The 16,987-nt window shown below is 37.7% G+C and overlaps 3 protein-coding genes across 6 annotated transcripts in view; 2 read left to right on the forward strand and 1 right to left on the reverse strand.

Moving 5' to 3' along the window:
- The window catches only part of LOC105266587 (uncharacterized), a 25,580-nt gene extending 16,260 nt beyond the window's left edge, over positions 1-9,320 (forward strand). Inside the window, exons 2-6 of the mRNA XM_011304888.1 lie at positions 6,290-6,350; positions 6,735-6,806; positions 8,020-8,159; positions 8,405-8,550; positions 8,863-9,320. Of these exons, the coding sequence (XP_011303190.1) occupies positions 6,290-6,350; positions 6,735-6,806; positions 8,020-8,159; positions 8,405-8,550; positions 8,863-8,919 (476 nt within the window). The 3' untranslated portion in view covers positions 8,920-9,320. The remainder of the gene's footprint in view (positions 1-6,289; positions 6,351-6,734; positions 6,807-8,019; positions 8,160-8,404; positions 8,551-8,862) is intronic.
- A 150-nt stretch (positions 9,321-9,470) lies between these two features.
- On the reverse strand, positions 9,471-13,061 carry qm (quemao). Of its 2 annotated transcripts, none has more exons than XM_011304890.1 (7): positions 12,885-13,061; positions 11,784-11,938; positions 11,512-11,656; positions 11,300-11,420; positions 10,814-10,953; positions 10,317-10,408; positions 9,471-10,209 (listed from the first exon to the last, which is right to left on the reverse strand). In XM_011304890.1, the coding sequence occupies exons 1-7, from the start codon at positions 12,942-12,944 to the stop codon at positions 9,996-9,998; spliced, it is 927 nt and encodes a 308-aa protein (XP_011303192.1). In that variant the 5' UTR covers positions 12,945-13,061; the 3' UTR covers positions 9,471-9,995. The 2 variants fall into 2 exon arrangements, with proteins under 2 accessions (XP_011303192.1, XP_011303191.1); XM_011304889.1 differs by having other exon boundaries at positions 9,475-10,225; positions 10,306-10,408; positions 12,885-13,059.
- A 76-nt stretch (positions 13,062-13,137) lies between these two features.
- Positions 13,138-16,509, forward strand: Rexo5 (RNA exonuclease 5). Of its 3 annotated transcripts, none has more exons than XM_011304893.1 (3): positions 13,138-13,223; positions 14,103-14,278; positions 14,445-16,509. In XM_011304893.1, the coding sequence occupies exons 2-3, from the start codon at positions 14,150-14,152 to the stop codon at positions 16,347-16,349; spliced, it is 2,034 nt and encodes a 677-aa protein (XP_011303195.1). In that variant the 5' UTR covers positions 13,138-13,223; positions 14,103-14,149; the 3' UTR covers positions 16,350-16,509. The 3 variants fall into 3 exon arrangements, with proteins under 3 accessions (XP_011303195.1, XP_011303193.1, XP_011303194.1); XM_011304891.1 differs by lacking the exon at positions 13,138-13,223 and adding an exon at positions 13,254-13,563; XM_011304892.1 differs by lacking the exon at positions 13,138-13,223 and adding an exon at positions 13,738-13,911.
- Positions 16,510-16,987: the final 478 nt, after the last annotated feature.

Consider the following 16,987-nt stretch of genomic DNA (forward strand, 5'->3'; position numbering starts at 1 on the left):
AAAAAAAAACATATTTTTGACATTTACTTGAGAGGATTGTATTTTTTCCAAAAAATCATTCTCTAATTAAATAATTCTGACTAATTGAGTAATTGCACAATTTTTCTGATTATCAAAATTCCCTGCACTAATTCCATTAACTTAATTTATTGACATAAATTAATAGTAAACGAATCATTGGGAAAATAATTTTATCTTCTCAGTGGATCTGGATTTTTTATCAACTACTATTCGCGTATTATTCGCGTGAGAGTTATGCAGATGAAGTTATAGATTTACCCAGGATTTTTTCTGCAATTGAATTTGTCACCTCGAGATAAATTCACATTTCTTCTCACCGCAAGTCTCCCACAATTTTCCATTCCTCCATTTATTCGTTACAGTTTTGTTCCCTCAATTTTTCCACTTACTGTCGGTTGAGTGCTGTATTCTCGTAATCGATGGTAAGAATAGGTTGGTGGATATTCCGGAGGATTTGAAGAAGTTGAATTCGTGCAGACGCCGTGGAAATCCACTTTTCATTCAACGGAAGAGTGATTCGTTAAGGTGTGGAGATGTCGAAAGTAGCTAAAAGTAGCTGGAAGTACCTGAAAAGTATCTCTCGGGGATTTGCAAATGGTTGAGCGAAGACGATGGCGCCAGGGAGATGCAAAAATTAGCTATGCTAGATTTGCATTCGTCGTTATGTTTAAAATTCAACTTCCTGGACTCGTCGGGGAATGATTCAAATAGAGTGCTCTCTTGTTGCTGTTTTGTTGTCCTTTTTTGGGGACCAGTGGAGGTTTTTCTTCAGCACTTGGAGGGCGTTTTGTTTCGCATCTTGTTGAGCCAAGCTGATGCAGACCATCCGTTATTTCCAAGGGATGGAGGAGAAACCGGCGTTTCATGCGAATAAAAGCGCCTGAGCGGATACGGCAAACGAGGCGAAGGAAAGATGCACTTCTGGTGTGAATTCTCGTCGAGAGTTCTTTGGTGTTGGTTGAGATCTTTCTGGGTCAATAATAATGAGCTCTTTGGGGATGAGAAAAGTTTTGGGTGATTAACAGGAAAACACTGTCGAGAGAAATTGAGCGTCAGCCAATGTGGGTTTAGGATAGTTTTGGAAAGTATTTACATGGAAATTTTCTGGTGATGTGTCATCACGGGGAAAAACCATTTTCCCATTATTTTAGATGTCACCAGACACGCAATTATCAGGTGAATTCAGTATCGCGGAAGAACCCTGAGAAAAAGATAATGCCGACCCCCCGGTGTTTGATTCACGGCTTTCTAGGATACCGTATTCCTCTCCATCCGCTCATTTTAATTGTTATTTATTTTGCCGAAAAAGAAAATACTGGGAGACCATTATATTTATCGTCGTGTCTCCGGTGTCTGCAAATTGGGAAACATGACGGATTAGATTGGAGTTTATGTTTTTTTTGGACAATGGGCTTAGATTGATCCAATAAGAGTTACGACTTATGACGGAGTTATTCTTTTCGTCTTTTGTCGGTAATTTGATGAAGGGGTTCGGGTTATTACTTCCGTGATGCCATCGACTATTTCAATTACTTTTGTAGAGTTGAGTCGATGGGACCGGAAATTCGTGGAAGAATCAATTTTAATATCGATTTTTTACTGCAATACCTAATGAAGTTCGTAATGAAAATTATTTTTTATAATATTTACGTTCTCTAATGTTTTTTTTTCAAAATTCAGTCCGAAAAATAAAGGGAAATTATGGAAATGTTTAAGGCGGGGGGTCGAAGAAAGAGTTGAATCACCAGAATATTTTCTGCCATTTCAAGGCATAAGAATGGCATCAATAAAGTTAACATCAATAGCAAGTTGCTCGCATGAGAGCAACATGTACTCCCTCGAGATATTTTCCAGCTCGTTGGAGCCATCCCCATGGAGTCAATATCGCTCCTGGTCCAATATTAAACCAACCTCCAGACAACCTCCAGCTCCAGTCATATTTTCTTCCGAATTTATCATGCAATTTTGAAGAGTTCACACGGACCGAAATTTATTTTGAAAATTATCTCAAAAGTGATTATGAAAAGTCGTGGTAATTCTAGATTTTTTTAAAACCAATGCGAGTAAAAATAACAAATTACGATATTCAATATACAATAAATTCGGAATATAAACAATATGTAAAATATTTTATAATAAGTTTTATTTCCTGAAATAAATAATATTGAAAATTATAATTTTTGAATCGCTTTTAATTAGATTAACATTTCATATTTTCCCATCGCTCCTTCATTTTTTTTTTTATGTTTGAATTATTTCTGAAGCTCAACCAAATTTAAAAATCCAGGCAATTCCAGAGGGCGGATCTTCATATGGTCAAACCATTCCTACCCTTTGTGGTGGATGAAAAGTGACCCACATTCCCTCTGACTATGTTGGATTTGCAATTTTATTGCATTGCGAGCTGCTAAGAATTTTATACCCTCTATTTCCCACTTTATTACTATCCAAAACATGCATTACGGAATTTTATATGTCACTCATAAAAACAAGTGGAGGATGAGAAATGGAAAGATGCAAGATGCTGAGTTCGGTACTCCAAATGCACTTGAATGTGATAAAAACGAAAACTGAAAGAATAGCCCGCAGTAATTTTTGAAAGGTCATTATGTCCAAACGTTTGAAAAATAAATTCGAATCGTTAAGACAATAAACAATATTAAAATATTCCGTATCAATTAATTTCCATAAATTTTTTTCCATAATTCTAAAATATATTTGCTATCATATAATAATAAAATAAAAATAAAATATTCAATAAAAATTGCGTGGAATGCGAGCGGCCTGTAATTTATATTCAATTTTTACTGAATATATTTTATTCATTTATTGAAAAGATGGGATTAAAGAAAAGACGAGGGAAGCCCTCGAAGCTGTATCATCCCGTTGGATCTCTGTGTACTGAATTCCTCACAATACTGGAGTATTGAATGTCCAAGAGATCCTCACGGATATCCTTATCGAGAGGTCTCGGATGGACATAAATGGACTCGTTCATTGAAAAGTGAAAAACGCCAAGAGTGGTGTTCTGGAAAAATCCATTGGACTTCAGTGGATTAGCCAAGTCTCAGTGCTAGCAACTCTCAGAGGAGACTTAAGGTTTCCTCAAGCATGGATAAGTCAAAGTTAATAAAAAAGTCAAGCATTTGAAGTGACTTACCGAAAATGCAACAACAATTCAATTATCTTATTGACAAAATCACAGTTATGATAACAAATAATTCTGGAATTGAGGACAAATGATAATTCATTATATAAACGACAGCCTGAAATTCTCGAAATAAGTGATCCTCAGGTTTTATGATCGACTTGACGCTGAATATTATCAACTCACCTAAACTTTCCATCTTCAACTTGTTTTCCTGGTCCCAGTTACCTGAATTCAATCTGGAACATCGACAGGAGCATTGTACCCCATTCCATTATTCTTTTTCTCTTCCATTTCGTCCAACTCCAGTCTTCTGTCACCCTTTGGAAGTCACGGAAATCCAATAGACACCCAAGACCACAACTGGAAACTCACTGGGTTTTGGAAAACTCAATTTCTCTGGCGTCTTTGATATTTCTCCAATACTCTCAAACACTGATGGAGTGAGCCTCACAGATGCATCACGGTTTTATGTATACAGAGGAGATTGGATTTGGTTGACAGGAGCCGGTGGGAAATCAACGTCGAGTGTTAAAACTTCAGGTGTTGGGCCACGTGTCAAATGTTTTTCACCGGCATCACACACGGATGGAGCTATTTGCACATTGATTCAAGCCAATCACATGTCTCTCATTCATGCAGTGTCTGTTTTTAAATAAATAAAAATGAGGGAAATTTTTGAGGCCTTCCAGAAATTCGAATTCAGCTCCAAAAACGATTTGAAATCCGAAGATAATTTCACTGTCTCAAGACAAGTCAATTAATACATAAAAAATTATCCTGAACCTTGCAATGTCTAATTAATAAATATTGTTATTGATTTTAAAATTTTTTTTGGAAATAATTATCGGAATGATCTTACGTAGATTTAGATGAAAAAAATGCCAATTAAGAATTTATAAGATAAAATGTAGATAAGAGAAATTTGAATAATACATCACAAGAGTTCATTGGAGAAATAATTAATGGTCCTAATGACATTCTCCAATTGAATTTTTAATGTACCAAACTAGACAGTGTGAGAACCCAGTGAATTCCACTACCAGTTCTAGTAATTTCGGAATTACCGGAGAACTGAAAAATACATACAGATAAATGTATTCCGCAGTGATTAATCCGAAAAATACCGCTTCAGTCCCTTGAACTCCATCATGTTCACATTAATTTCCTTTTACCACTGCAATCATTGAAACAATGAGATTTTGCCGCGAATTCAATTGTCCTTCATGAGTGGAATAATCGAAATAAAACGGAATCACGGATGTGGAACTGACACGTTGACATGCAGTTTAATTATCGGAACAATGCGTAAAACCTCGAGCATTAATTACGCCATTGCCCTGAAATGAAGGGAAGTCCAGCATGAATTGTTCGTCTGCAAAGAATTCCTTCCGATTTTAGTGATTCCATCAGTGAACAGTCCCTCACTATCCATAATACCATAATCAATAATAATTATAATGAATACTATTATAATTACCATGTTGTACTAAAGAATCTGGTAAAACTAAAAATTTTCAAGATAAAAATAATTTGAAAATGAAATTTTTACGTCAGAGAAATGTTGTATTTAATTTATAGTATTGGTTGAATATTTTTCTGGAGAATTCCAGGAATGAAAAATGCAATCACACTCTATTTCCACTCATGATTACTTCAACGGTAAACGTTGGAAAGACTAAAAGTTCTGGCCACTGGTCTGATATGAATGAAATTGAATTTTACCCTCCGGTGACAACGGCTATTCTCCCATTCTCGGGGAATTTTCACGCTTTTTCCACTTTACCCAGGTCTCCAGCGCCATGTGTCCTTCATTTCCACCAATCAGGAGAGAACGTGGGTGGCTTTAAATTCAATAATGCCCCAGGTCCCAAATAATAACCCAGAATGTCCTAGAAATGACAGTAGAAAAATACCAGAAACAATCATAGAGGAATCCCAAGAAAAATTAATCAAAGAATTACTCCATTCTTTCAATTTTGAAAAAGCATTGCGCACGTAGACGAAAATTACTCTCCAATAATTGAATTAGCATTGATTTAATTAGACTCGGGGTTTAACAGAAAAAAAAAAACTTGTGAATTAGATGACCGAGGAAAATCGACTGGCGAGAGTTTGGCTCGAGGGCTCTCTCGATTATTTTCCCACAGTCGCTGGGCACTTGACTGTTTTTCACCTCCGAAAGTACGAAAATTATTTTCCAAAGATGCACAGTTTTAATTGCTCGTGTTCTGGCGCTGAACGAATCAAGCATCACTTAACTCTCGTGAGCATCCAACTGAATTAATTGCAGTCTGCCTTCATTAAGTCAATGCTGATGGAAAACTCGGACCTGGGAATAATTTTTCTAAGGAGATTCCACTCTGCAATTAATCCCAAGGAATTTATTTGTAATAAAATATTATACGGATTATCTCGAAATTTTTCTGTTTCAAAAGAAACCAACACAATTAGCAAAGATCTCTTATCACTGGTGATTTATTTGCCCACTCACCTCCCGCTTTTCAAAGGCACACACGTAAATTGTGATAATGTAATTCTGCGCTAACAATTCACCTTCAAAATATTCCCTCGCGTGTCAAGAAATTAGAGTTGAGCAGTTTACAATCTACAGACTTAAATGATATTATTCCAAGTCATGACTACCCTTTGTCCAGCGACTTTAATATTTTCTCGTGTGTTTCACACACATTTGAGAGAAAAAACGATTTTCCCCACTGATCCATTTACTTGAGACAAGTATGTATTTTCTCAAAGAGTTATTTATCCAATCGAGTAATCGAACGAGAAAATAGATTCTTCTCTCAAGTACATGAATTTTTGGAGAATATATTTTTTATATTCTCTCTTTTATATTTATATTAGTGATACGTTATTTAGAGTTGGAGTACTTTAATAAATGGGTGAAAGGGGAGGAATTTTTTGAATAATTTGGGGTGCGGGCTTGTAGTCAACCGCGGAAGATGCCGGTTAGGGGATGTAAATTCTTGGCAACAGTCGGAAAAAGACATCCCCCAGTTGGAGTTAATCCAATTTATTTAAGATCCTTTGTCAGCGTGATTTAAGGATTTTTTCAACTTTTTCAACTCTAAGTTTTTCGTACTTTTCACTCTGTTGCAGTTGTGTGCGGAGTGGGAGCTGATATCGCTTATCATCGACACGTCATGGGTTATTACGTTACGTGAGGATAATTCAACATGCACTTGTAAATCGAATCACGCACTATCACCAAAAAACATCATTATTTTTCACCAGAAACTTAGAAACGAAATATATCATTCATCGTCATTTCTAGAGATTATTGCAAAGAGAAAATTCATTAATATATCCATTAGTAAAATCCCCTGACGTTATTTCAATAAATTATATTATTGTTTCTAAATCTAGGGCAATTGGTAATCTGAGAAAATTTTTCAACAATCCTTTCGTGATCACATCTCGAAAGTCAATCGGTCCTCGAGTTTTCGCTTGAAATAAAAATCCTCTAAAACCAAAGCCATAACTCACAGATCTCATTGTTCCGTACTTGATTCGTCTCATACGTATCGTATTTCGTACATTCCAGAGTGGCTTCAGCGCTGATTTTCTTCCTTGAGATTACCTGGGCCATCACACTGTTCGTGCAGATTTGTCTCAGGTACGTGACATGCATTAGGATATCGCACCCTCACCGAGAAGTGCAGTCGATGCTACTCGGCTCTTCCCAGGAAGAGGATCATGAGAAGAGTTTGTAAATCCTCGAATCCGGGATTTGACTTCCCCATTTGTTTCCATTTTTTATTAACATCTAGAAACAATTTATTCCCGTCAACAACGTCCACACATTATCTATTATTTATTTTTCATTCACCCGAATTTCAAACGATTTTCGGTTTTTAGATAATACCGAAAAATATCGGCTCGATTTCGTGAAAGAAAATCGCCAATTCAATTCCAATTCATTGCGAGGGCGCACGCGATGATTTATTACACAGACAGTAAACATTTTCTATTAAATGAGAATAAAATTGACTGGAGCAATAAAGCCATATTTTATCCCCAGGGTTTAGTAATATTTGAGTAACATCGATAATTAAAATGTCGAAACCACGAAAAAATCGTGAGTTTCATAAAAAAAAAATTGTGAATTAATTTCCCGCAACCGATTCATACGCTGATGAAAAAAAATCCTCTCCAACCATTTATCCGAACTCGTTTGTGGAATTAATTTAATAGTATTAAACCACGAAGCCGAAGTATTAAACTACAAGCAAAGTAGAGAACCGTGGCCACGAAATGAAGGTACCGACCTCTCTTATTCCAATCTCCGTTTTACTTTTTTCTCCAGCTTTTTCTTGGTTGCACTTTTTTTTTCGACCGCCTTCGTACAGGAGATTGTGGTAACAGTATTATGGAAAAGAAGTACCTAGATTGAAATTCTAAGATTTTTTCATTCGGTTCCTTCAATTTTCATCTCCAGATGGAAATTATTTATTACTTTGAGTCCTGACAAGAACTCTTTCACAAATTACTTCTATTTCCTGTTGAATTTTCACCAGAATTTCAACAGTTATTACAGCTGTCGCTCTTTTCAATTTGATTTCACTCTTCCACTGAATACTATACTATAAAAAATTACTTCAATTAATCAATTACTGAGCCACAAAGACTATTTCATAAAACACTTGTTTTTATTTTCGTTCAATTTTCAAAAAAATCGGTGCCATTTTTTCTGGAGCGAATAAACTCTCGTGAGAGTACAGAGTTAAATAAGAGAAAACGTCTTCAGGGTAAATTTCGTATTTAATCACGGGTGTTTCGTACGTGAAATAACGAGAAGATGGAGGCGAAAGTACATGTCTCTGTTCCAGAAATGACGAGTCTCATTGTTCACGCTGTTGGTTGTCAGTGCTAATGGTAACCAGAGGCTGGAGAAGAGCTTTGTTTTACCTACCACTGTCCTGTATTTTGGCCTGGAAACCGCACAACTTGTGGCTCTCCTTTGTCGCTGGTGAGCAGAGCAAAAAAAAAAAAACCAAAAAAAGAACGTAGTAAACAAGACGAATAAATGGAATGTAAATAAGAGTAAAAAGGAATGGTACCTCTGGCAGTTCTTAATCTCCATGCAGACTCCAATGAAAACGGGGAAAAAAGAGGGAATAGCGCTGGGGGAGAAAATAAAGTAGAAGATACTGAGTAAATGGCTCGCAAATTAATTAAATGGTGGCAGTTATTTATTTTACCTTTATTTTACAGCTGGACTGTTGGCTGCTTTATCTTTGCTCTATGTCATCTCCAGTGCATTGAGCCAACGGGGAAGTTCAGTAACTCTCGGTGATTCTATGGGCGAGAGCCTTTTGAATACCAGACCTGAGGCTTACGATCGATTTGAAGAAGTCTTGGTAATAAAAATTGATTTTTTAAAATTAGAATTGTTGACTAATTCGTCGATAGCTTTTCCAACTCTTTGAAATTGGGGTGAAGTCATAAGTGAATCGATTCGAGTCTTTATTATATCTTCTCCCCTCAATTTCGGAATATTCTTCGAGAGAGAAATAGATAGAAAGTTCAATGTACTTTTCTTATTTCAATAATTCAATATTGAATTCGCTCAGGGAAGGGAGCTTTAATGAAATTTTGAGAGGCATTTTTCAAATAAAAAAAAATGTTCGTTGTAAATTAGTTGGACATGTTTGTGCTCCTATTGGAATCAGGTAACTGAAGTCCTCGACGACGGTGTTTCCGGTCCAACGAGTGACGGAGAGATGTGACAAGAGCGTCAGCCCTCGTGGGCTAGTGAAACCGACGAGGACAGTGAGCCTGAGCAGCGCACATGTCAGATAGCAACTTTATCCTAGTTGCAGAGGAACGATGTCATCGGGACATCGGCATTTATCGAATCCTGGCCACCCTCGACATCCCTGGGAAGGGATGACAATAATGAAGGAGCCTTACAACTTCAAGTGCAGAGTCTCTGCCTTGAGAAACATTGACTCAGACGTATTTGACATCAATTCTCATTGTTTGGATTGAGAAAAGACAATTCTGTGGGATCAGAGCCTTTTCTCGTCTAGCAAAGAACATTGGGAATAAAAAAAAAATTGAGACAGCAGGAGAAGGATTTTGGGACAGAAGTTGACGTGAATTCTGGTGAAATAGTATTAAAAATACGTGACGTCTGTAGGAGCTATTTTATCTGTACTATATGTATGAATGAGACTTAATGGGATAAGAGAATGATTAGAGTTGTTGTGCATGTCGAGCTGAGAATCTTTATTATAACAATTTTATACGTAAAACAAGTGACTATGTTTCACATTAAACGTTAATGATTATAATGTAAAACTGCTATCAAAGATTTATTCGCTATCGTCATATATTAAATTATGTTTGTTGTATATGTACTGAAGGAGAAAAAACGTTTAACAAAAATAAAACTCGTGAGATCTATGACTTTGATATGGAATTTCCTATGTCGATGATGTAGATTATTTATCGGTTAAAATCGAAGATATTATTTTTATGGCAGCGAGTTGTCAATGGAGTGTGGAATAATGAGAACAGAATAATTAAAAACAAATGACCTCATCATTCCATCAATTCGCTAAATAATTCGTCATTCATTATCGATATATGAGTTTCAACTACATCAAGCCCAAATTGAAGCGTAATTGGTAAATATTTTCTGGACCCCTACAATTATTGTCACAGAACAATTGATAATTTTTCATTGGCACGACACACAAAGTGTCCCTAACTGGCATCTCGTCTCCCCGAGGGCAATTTTATAAGTACTAGATTATTTAATTACTTACTCCCCCCACATTCTTAATGATCATAAAATATTTTACGAGACCACCTGTTGCATTTCAACCTCTTGGTCCTGCCGCCAATTAAGTAAATCATCGAGCACTTTAACTAACAAGGGATTTCCACCCAATCTCTCCACCTCGTCGCGAGCTTTTCTGTCCAATTCCTCGAGAACTGTTCTAGTGTATGCAAATGAGCCGAATTTTTCAAGCAGCGTCACGCAGTATTTCTTCACCTCCACGTCCTTCGTTCTTTGGCGCAAAATATCTTTCATTAATCATTAAGGATCATTTTTGGAGATTGAAAAAATTACATTCATCCATCATTTTTTTTTGTAAAAAGGATACTCATCACTTGCCTGTCTTCTGGTTTACTCTGAATTGCGTGGATTATCGGAAAACTGAATTTCCCTTCGGATAAATCTTCGCAGTAGCTTTTATTCTCGGAGTACTGGGGAGAAACGTGATTAATCAATTTGCGAGGTTAGTGGAATGAGATGAGTCAATATTCACTTCAGTTTTTAATCAGCCACCACTTTTTATCACAATGGAGTTCAGAAAAAATAATGGGAATGGGGGCTGATGAAGTTTCATTGTAACTCCATGTAGATTCTTTTATAACTCGAAAATTGTCCAATTTTTACTTTTCAAAAAAGGCAAGGTATTTAGAATTGGAACTAAATTAGATTAAATTGAAGATAATTCAATTTTATCCGATACAAGGGTATTAAAAGATGCAGGCAATATTAAATCTCACGGGAGATTGAATTATTTTAGGAATGTCTGAGATGATTATCCAAAATTCATTGAAGAACATATAAAAATACCGAATCCCTCAGGTTCTCTTCGTTCTTACCTCCTGCATGCAGAGGTTACAATAATCATCTCTGATTTGGAAATAGAGTCCGAGAATTCCAGTAAGCATTGAAAAATCTTCCTTGCACTCTGAAAATAGTTGCATTAGCCTGACGGCCAGATTGAATAAACCTCCAGTCTCTGCGAAAACACAAACCATTTGTTTTCCAATCAAAATACGTGACCTAGAATTCAACAATGTGATGATGAAGCGAGATGAGTCATTTTGAGATGATCCGAGTATTATTGGCATTTCAATATTGAAATTTTGAATCTTCAATTTTGTCAGAGGAATGCACTAGAATCCAGTAATATCTCGTCAAAATAAAACAGAAAAATAATATATTTAGACTACTATGATTAATTTCAGAAGTTGATTTTCCCTCAATCTCGAGATTTTACTCAGACCGAGAGGTGAGTTTCTAATTCATTTATCTCGTTTCACCATTTCATCATTCAATTTCCCTGCAATCCAATTAATAATTACTTTTCATCGTCATATGTCTGTACTCAGCTTCAGACGGGCAGATATAATTGTCACGCCAGTAAATTTCGATTCCTTGCCCTCTATGCAATTCTAAGAGTTGTTCTGTATACACCTGAGTCGCCTGTAGCCAAAAAAATGGAGAAAAAAAATGAGGAAAAATTCACGGTTTCAACTTTTGGGGAGATAATTTTTTAATCATCGAGTCAATGTACCTCAGAGTGATTAAGAGCCAGTACCCTCTCGAGTGCTATAAATAAAACATAATTAGCAGCATTAATTGTGCTAGCAACACCGAAGATGGAGTGAGCAACTGGAATCCCCCGACGCAGAATGGAGTTGTCCTGAATATCATCTATTCTGTAAGAAATATTCGCTTATGTTTGGGTGCAGATTGCGATTAAGGGATGGAAGTGCAAGCTGATACCCGGGATTTGCGAAAATTGGGAAGGGAGTGTCAACATCTCTTGTACTTGTATTTACTCACAGTAAACTGGAATTGTGCAGCATCTGCGTTATATCACCCACAGCCTGGAGCTTCTCAATTGGTATTTTTAACCAATAGTTCATGGCATGCGCCAATTTTGCTCGTATCTGCTTACCAGGGACTTGGAGAATGTAAGTGAATGGTTGAAGAAGTTTCTGTAATTATTGTTTCATCCAAATAAACACATCGCCGAGAATAAGCCAGCAGTAGTGATAACAAGTCGACTTATGTCGTCAGATTTTCGGAGTATATCTCGCAATGTAATAAAGATAATTAAATTTTTCGTGGAAACTTCTAGAATGGAACGCGCACTACAAACAAATGTTCATTGAAAAATTTGGCTCTTCCGCATTCCTAAATACTCATTAAAAATCGATTACCAACTTGGAAATATGTTTCTGTTATCCGACTTATACCCGAAAAAAATAAATATGGAGTGGGAGAATTTTTCATTTAAACCAAGAAAGCGAAAGCAGAAATCGATAATTAAATACCGAATCTTGGAATGTCACCTCTAGAATTAATTATTATTAATTATTTCATAGACTTGTATATTTTTAATATTGTGAGCTAGAAAATTCGGCTTGCTTTGGATTAGAAAATTCCACTTCGTTGCCCGAATACCAACCGAAATTCTGTGGATTACTCCACAATGAATTAATACATGAAATGTCTCTGTTTAATTCATCATTAACTGAATGACTAATCCCCCTCTTTCCATGATGAATACTGCGTCTAATAAATTTCGTTGCCTGCTCCATCAATTAAAATGCCCATTCCCATCGCTGAAATCATGATCGATCATTCCATGAATCTCCCCCAGATGTTCCATAATTACGGAAACACTTTAGCCATTAGTTTTCTGTGACAACTCCTGACAAGTGACAATTAGCAGATTGTGCGCCTATCGATCGTCTGACAGATCGCATAACCTCGGGCCCCACGTAAACATTGAGGAATAAATCCCAGAAAAAGAAAAATCTGTCAACGATCCCCTGGACTCCCCCGTGAAAAATAATCAGTGACGTTTTAAATCGAAATAAAAAAATGACAATTGATTGGAAGGTTTGTAATTGGATTGTAATTGAACATGGTACTAACCTCATCCTGATCTTTATCACCGCTCTGCGAATACGGGACACAATTTTTTTCCGATGCCATCGCAGTTGTTACGTGGAGTACGAGATATCGACGACCTGTCCGGAGCACGTGAAAATTACTCTCTAAGGGTAATTGAGAATTGTAATACCCGGCACCATTGAACTTTGCATCTGACAGGAATGAGTACCTCGCAGTGCGCAGTAGTCGATTTTCGAGCGATCGGCGCGCATGCGCTGGAGGAACATCAGCTGAGAAAAAAAAAATTCCTAATGAAATCGAATTTAATCATTTCGAAATAATATTTACATATACATGTTTTGGAAAACAGACAGGTTCTGGGTAAATAAATTATCGACGCTTTCGTTCTCGTGTCTTTCATAATTCACACGATTTGTTTTCACGCGAATTATTTCACGCGCCACCTTCAGGAAATTTTCTTATTGAAGCCTTTGTAAAAAGTGCCACAATTTCCCCTATAATCTCCCATAAACTCCATGTGCTTTTGTAACTAGTTGTCACGTAATTAATTATTCCTGAAAATTAATTGACACTCGGTTGATCCAAGTCGATTACGATAAATTTGTGTTTTGGAAATTATCTGCGGAATTGTAAAACCTAATTATTCAGTAATTTTTTCTCTTGAGTTTTCTGTTAACCTCGACCACCTCGATTCATCATGGTAAATATTCAACACTTGGTTTTTCCGCATTTTTCTTCTTTCTTTTACGCATTGTACGATTGTCAGTCAAATGTTTTCTTCCATCTTCTATTTTTTAAACTATTTTTTTTTACTGCTTTTCCCTACTTTTTCCTGGTTTATAGGTTGGCCATGAGTGTTGGTAACCAAGCAACGAAGAAGCCCCAATATTTTCATTTCTCAATTCCATTTAACATTCACGATTCAACGATTCTGATATTTTGTATTCATAATACCTGGCAGTTAAATTTAGCCAACCTAATCGGCCAGAGGTTATTGTTCCTCTGACAGTATGAAAGTCATGTGTCTCCTATCTCCTGAATTTTTCAAGTAAACAGCTCCAGTAATTTTTGCTCGTCCACCTGAATTTAGCAAATTGAAAGTGAAAAAAATCCCTGAAGCCAATCTTGTTCATCAATTCCATTATAAAAATTGAGAAAATTTTCTTGAAGCAGACATTTTGTCTCACAAAAAGTGGTTCATGATTTTTCATCATTAAAGCTGTGTTTCGTGTTTTGTAGGTACTAAATGTTGCCACGAAAATCAGTATTGAATACAGGAGACGATTATGAAGATGCCAACAGAGAAACAACTTCAACGTATCGAGAAAAAACGAAAAAAAATGGCTGCACTATTGGAGATAACAAAATTAAATGATAAAGATAGAGAAGCTAGAGCCCTAGGTCTTAAAAACATAGTAAGATATATTCAATTAATCCGATCTAAAAATTTCACTTCACCTGCTACAAAAAATATGACACAATGAAGATTATCATTCAAATGAGATATTAAGACAACCAAAATTTAGAAGAATAACCTTCAGAAAGGAATAATTAACACTTTTATAATTTTTTTGCAAATAGGAAATGAATTCAAATAATCCTCCATCATCCTGTGAAATGTCAGCCTTGAGTCCCAGTCGAAAGAGGCCCTGCAACCATTCATCAACAGCTGCAATCACCTCAACTCCAGAAGGAGAAAATCCCCCGAAGGAGCTTCCTGAAGAATCACACCCAGGAGTCAACAAAAAACCTCGTCTCGCTGGTGAAGAGTACGCTAAATTAAAACAAGAACTTCGAGAGCGAAAGAAAGTCCTAAAAAACATTCCACGATTTCGATTAAAAGCTGTTGGAGAGAACGCCAGTTTGAACAATGCAATCAAGCATGATGAGAGGATTCCAATATTTTTGGCAGACGTTCAACACCTCCTGATGTATTCTCTGTTAGGTCATCATTCGCCTTTCTCCCCAGCTCGATGGTGCCACCTGGAAAAATTCAACAAAGTGTCTCATACTGTTGTTTTCATTGTCGAGGGCCTCTCCATGTATCATTTTCATTCGCACGAGTCGATTTTCACACACATCGGAAATAATTTGGAGCATCGGTTGGAGCTGGTGACACCAGCTGCTTACGGTGGCTCAGTCATTGAGGAATTGGCTGCAGTTCCATTAACAGGTACTCAAAGCAACGGCTTGATCCAGCAATTTGGATCTCTCGAAGCAGCCATGCAGTCTACCGGAGATCTAGTGAAACTCCTGAAAGTGGTCTTTCCCATGCGTTCACCACCGCAAACTGGTTTACCAAATCTCAATAACTTACCACCAGCCGACAAATTCCCCCGCACCCAACTCCTCCTCTCCCCCTGGCAACTCGTCGAGGAGAACTACCCTCTGCCTCTCCGAGGGGGTCTGGCAAATCGGTACAAAGACTACGTCCTCACCAAGGACGAATATCTGGAGGCCACCCCCAATTCACCGATGTTCGGCCTCGACTGCGAGATGTGTCGTACAACCACTGGCTTCCTCGAGCTCACCAGAATTTCGATTGTCGACGAGCAGATGAAGGTGATTTACGAGTCCCTCGTGAAACCTGAAAATAAAATCACAGATTATCTCACCAGATACAGTGGAATAACAGAGGAGTTGTTGATAAACGTGACAACGACCCTAAAAGACGTGCAGAATCGTCTACGAGAGCTCCTTCCACCAGACGCCATTCTGGTCGGCCAAAGTCTCAACGCCGATCTCCATACATTGAGAATGATGCATCCTTACATAATCGACACTTCTGTCATTTTCAATACAACCGGTGAACGCTACAGGAAGACAAAACTCCAGGTGTTGGCCAGAGAATTTTTGAGCGAGAGAATTCAGGAGAGCAAGAGCGGCCACTGCTCGACGGAAGACTCCCTGGCATCGATGAAGCTAGTGCAATTGAAGCTGGCTAACACTGTGGACTTTGGGGATGCTGTTCTCATTGGTCAGAGAGAACTGGAGGAGACCCTGAGAAAGCGGAAGTCTAAGGAGGAGACACAAAAGTTCGGTGTATCGATATTTAAACATGTGACAAAAGACAAACGAACTGCAGCAATTGTCAGCACTTCTGATGTGATGAATGAGTACTCCAGGTATATGAAGGCCTCTAGTCTTCACGTGATGGATGATGCCAATTATGATAAGAATGATCATGTTCGGCTGGTCCTTGCCGAAACCAACAAGCAGACGGTTAACAGGGCTTCACAAATTGCTATGGAGCACGCTCTGACTTTCTGTCATGTTAAAATCCCTCAGGATCATCTTCAATTGGAGAATGTTGAGAGGACCTGTCGGGCTGTCAACAAGTGGATGACCAAGATCTGGCATCATATGGCCATCAATGGTCTTGCTTGTGTTGTGTTCAGTGGAGAGAGTAATGCCTCTAATGGGGCTTGTTTCATTAATTTAAAAAGAGAACAGGCTCCAATTCGTGAACTGCTGGAGAGACATTGAGATTTGTACATGGGAGGAATAAATGTGTGAATTTATTGAAGGAATAAACCATTTGCTTAATTCTTGTTATTGAAGGCTGAATATTCATGATCTTTCTTTATGGAAATGTATAAATCGAAAAAATCGTATGTTGTTAATAAACATTTTATAGCACGTTTAACTCCCTCTGATGATGTTGGACAAAGAGGATTGACTAAAGTAGAGGCTCAGTTCTGGGGGTTGGAGTGACCCCAGCGGCATTGCAGTACCGCACCCCAAGAGAGGGAAGGGCAACGCAATGAGCAAAAAAGTTAGGGGACTCCATAAAATTTTTAAATTTCAGTGAATACCAATTTCGTAACGTAGAAAATAATATTCACCCTGTCGCTTGATCGCTCTGATAGCGAAACTGCTACTGAGGCAGTTACCGTTACCGTTAGTCGGCTGACGCGTAGACACCCCACCATTGAGTGCGGCCCCCTCTTTTTCTTGGGGTGAGCTACTACAATGCTGGTTGGGTCCCTCAAACCCCCACTGAGCGGCTCAGTTGTGGGGTGTACCCCACCCCAAGAGAAAGAGGGGGCCGCACCCAACGGTGGGGGGTCTACCCGTCAGCCGACTCGGTAACCGCCTCAGTAGCAGTCCCGCTGTCAGAGGGA

The sequence above is a fragment of the Fopius arisanus genome, unplaced genomic scaffold (genome assembly GCF_000806365.1).
Source record: "Fopius arisanus strain USDA-PBARC FA_bdor unplaced genomic scaffold, ASM80636v1 scaffold00039, whole genome shotgun sequence".
In the NCBI taxonomy this organism is placed as follows: Eukaryota; Metazoa; Arthropoda; class Insecta; order Hymenoptera; family Braconidae; genus Fopius; species Fopius arisanus.

Bases quoted from the DNA above. Each gene is read 5' to 3' on its own strand.
- qm (XM_011304889.1), bottom strand. From the start codon at position 12,944: ATGGCATCGGAAAAAAATTGTGTCCCGTATTCGCAGAGCGGTGATAAA. The intron at 11,657-11,783 runs GTGAGTAAATAC...TATTTCTTACAG, and splicing joins CTGCACAATTCCAGTTTACT to AATAGATGATATTCAGGACA. The intron at 10,954-11,299 runs GTAATTATTAAT...GTGTTTTCGCAG, and splicing joins CAGACATATGACGATGAAAA to AGACTGGAGGTTTATTCAAT.
- Rexo5 (XM_011304893.1), top strand. From the start codon at position 14,150: ATGAAGATGCCAACAGAGAAACAACTTCAACGTATCGAGAAAAAACGA. The intron at 14,279-14,444 runs GTAAGATATATT...TTTTGCAAATAG, and splicing joins CCCTAGGTCTTAAAAACATA to GAAATGAATTCAAATAATCC.